The sequence below is a fragment of the Otolemur garnettii genome, unplaced genomic scaffold (assembly GCF_000181295.1).
Source record: "Otolemur garnettii isolate 467f Iridium unplaced genomic scaffold, OtoGar3 scaffold00127, whole genome shotgun sequence".
Lineage (NCBI taxonomy): Eukaryota > Metazoa > Chordata > Mammalia > Primates > Galagidae > Otolemur > Otolemur garnettii.
The window spans coordinates 4,036,119-4,038,861 of NW_003852522.1; the positions used below are offsets into that span (position 1 = coordinate 4,036,119).

General features: G+C 47.8%; 1 protein-coding gene across 1 annotated transcript in view; it reads right to left on the reverse strand.

The window, feature by feature from the left end:
• Positions 1-1,205, reverse strand: part of LOC105887808 (complement C3) — a 32,585-nt gene extending 31,380 nt beyond the window's left edge. The window contains 1 exon segment of the mRNA XM_012810139.1: positions 1,166-1,205. Coding sequence (XP_012665593.1) covers positions 1,166-1,205 — 40 coding nt within the window.
• Between the last annotated feature and the right edge of the window lie 1,538 nt (positions 1,206-2,743).

Sequence of the window (2,743 nt, forward strand, 5' to 3'; positions counted from 1 at the left end):
TGAGGGTGACAAAGTGAGACGGTGTCCCTAAAAAAAAAAAAAAAAAAAAGATTTTCCATCCCATGAACCATGAGGGTGGGGAGGTATCAACCCCAAGCCCTTCTCTCCTCTAGCAAGGAGCTACCAGCACCTAGGGCACTGAACTCAGTGTCGGTTGTTAGGGGCAGGAAGAAACGTCTTCCTGCACTAGCTTGGATGTGTTCTCCCCCAACCTTGGAACTGGCAGAACAGTGTAGCTGCGCCAGCAGAGGCAGTGCAGATATTTTTTTCCCCATTTTCCAACCCAGGCATGAGCAGTCTTACAGCGTTTGGCTGTCTGACCCCAGGACCCACCTTTTGGGAAGTTCATGGCTCAAAGTCCTCTTGCTGGGCTTCAGGTCTTTCTAAGCCTGGCTTACACTGCATAGTTTTTTGCTTCCTTGCAGGAGACAAGTAAGCTTGGTAAAATGCAACCGTTGTCCATTGTTTCTAAGTCATGCTAAGCTCCCTGGGCTCCTTTTTCCACAAGGCAAATTATGTTTTTGTTTTTGTTTTTGTTTTTGAGACAGAGCCTCAGGCTGTCGCCCTGGGTAGAGTGCCATGGCATCACAACTCACAGCAACCTCCAACTCCTGGGCTCAAGCAATTCTCCTGCCTCTGCCTTCCAAGCAGCTAGGACTACAGGCACCCACCACAACACCTGGCTATTTTTTGGTTGCAGCCATCACTGTTGTTTGGTGGCCCAGGCTGGATTCGAACCAGGCAGCTCAGGTGTATGTGGCTGGTGCCTTAGCTGCTTGAGCCACAGGTGCCGAGCCCAAATTATGTGTATTAAGCCAGGGAAGAAAACATATCATGCTTGAAGCATTCCTGGAAGAAGGCTTTCTCTGTCTCCAAATAATTCTCACTATTTAATGGGCCTATTAAAGAGGATGTTGAACTGACTTTGTGGTGTCAGGCTTACAGAGAAAGCCCTCTGAATATTCCTCCTATAATGAGGTTAATCCAGCCTGGGAGTCTAGTTCATTGGAGGGCCCCAGATCCCGCTCCTCATAAAATGATAATATGCATTTATCCAACAAAGATTTTTTAAGCCTGACTCTACTTAGCATGCTGAGGACACAGAAGTGAATACAACAGACAAAAATTCCTGTCCACGGATAGTGGACATTTACTGCAAACTTACCTCCTAAAGGCCTAAGGTGTACTTTCTCCTTAAACCTCATGATCTCCTGTGAATTGCGGCTGAATGTGTACTCACTTTCCAGACTCCGCCTGATTTTTTTTTTTTTTTTGAGATAGGACCTCAAGAGCATCACAGCTCACAGCAAACTCCAATTCCTGGGCTCAAGTGATCCTCCTGCCTCAGCCTCTAAGTAGCTGTGACTATAGGCACCCACTACCAAGCCAGGCTAATTTTTCTAACTTTTATAGAGATGCGGTCTCACTCTTGCTCAGGCTGGTCTTAAACTCCTGGCCTCAGGCAATCCTCCTGCCTTAGCCTCTCAGAGTGCTAAGATTACAGGCGTGAGCCATTGCACCCAGCCCAGACTCCATCCTTGCAGGGGGCTGAAACTGAGTATATTCAAAGAAAAAGGGACAGGTGGAATCAAGTCATTTATTCCTGAGGCATTTGTTGAGCAACTACTATGTGCCAGACACTGTTCAATGTGCTCTGTGTATACTCGTGGAAGTCTCAGAGCCATGCTAAAGTAAGAACTAGAACCCATTGTACAGATGAGGAGGAACCTGAGGCCCCAAGAGGTTGAGCAACGTGCAACATGTTAAACAGCTGGGGAGCAGCAGGGCTCCAAGTAATGCTCTTAAGTTGATGTCTTATAAAGCAAAGAACCAACAGAATCAAATTAAGGCCTGGCTCAGGGAAGCAGGCCAGACTTAATTTGGAAGGTTCTAGCATGTTGGTTTCTATTTACTGTCCTAGACTCTTAGGGAATCCCCTTTGATTCTGCTCAGCTCTCCATCATCTGAGGTTAAGCATGTTTCCCCCGCACAGGTGTTCACATTTCACCTCTGTTGGGGACGGGGCTCTCGGGGTTCAGAACAGGAGGCTGTCCAGAAGTGAGGAGTATCACAAACGCTATCCTTAGGCCCTGCCATTTTTCTCTTCAGTCTGAGTTCTCTCCCCCAGAGCCAGTGTTTCTGTCTGCAGAGTGGGAATGTTTGCCAGGTAAAATCACCTGAGTTGTTTTTTTTTTTTTTTTTACAGTTTTTGGCTGGGGCTGGGTTTGAACCCACCACCTTTGGCATATGGGGCCAGCGCCTTACTCCTTTGCACTGCCTGAGAACAGGTCTTCTCAAGGAGACCACAAGGATACACTTGCAAGGTCCTCTCCATGGTGACTCAGCTCTTAGGAATTTGTAACCTGGAAATTTCCAAGTTCTGTGAAATCCTGTAGTTAGTTTTGTAGGGGCTGGAACAGCATCTCCCACTTGATTCAAACTGGCCAATGAGAGGGGTACCTGTGGGATGGAACTTTTTGACTGTCAATAAAAAGGGAACGACCAAGCTAGTTGGGGAGCACCGCCATTGGAAATCTTCTATGCCATAAGCTCCCGGCCAGTAAATAAAGCCCTTCTTCTTATAAACATGGTGTTTGGGCTCGGCGCCTATAGCTCAACCGGCTAAGGCGCCAGCCACGTACACCTAAGGTGGCGAGTTCGAATCCCCAGCCCGGACCCGCCAAACAACAATAATGGCTGCAACCAAAAAATAGCCGGGCGTTGTGGTGGGCGCCTGTGGTCC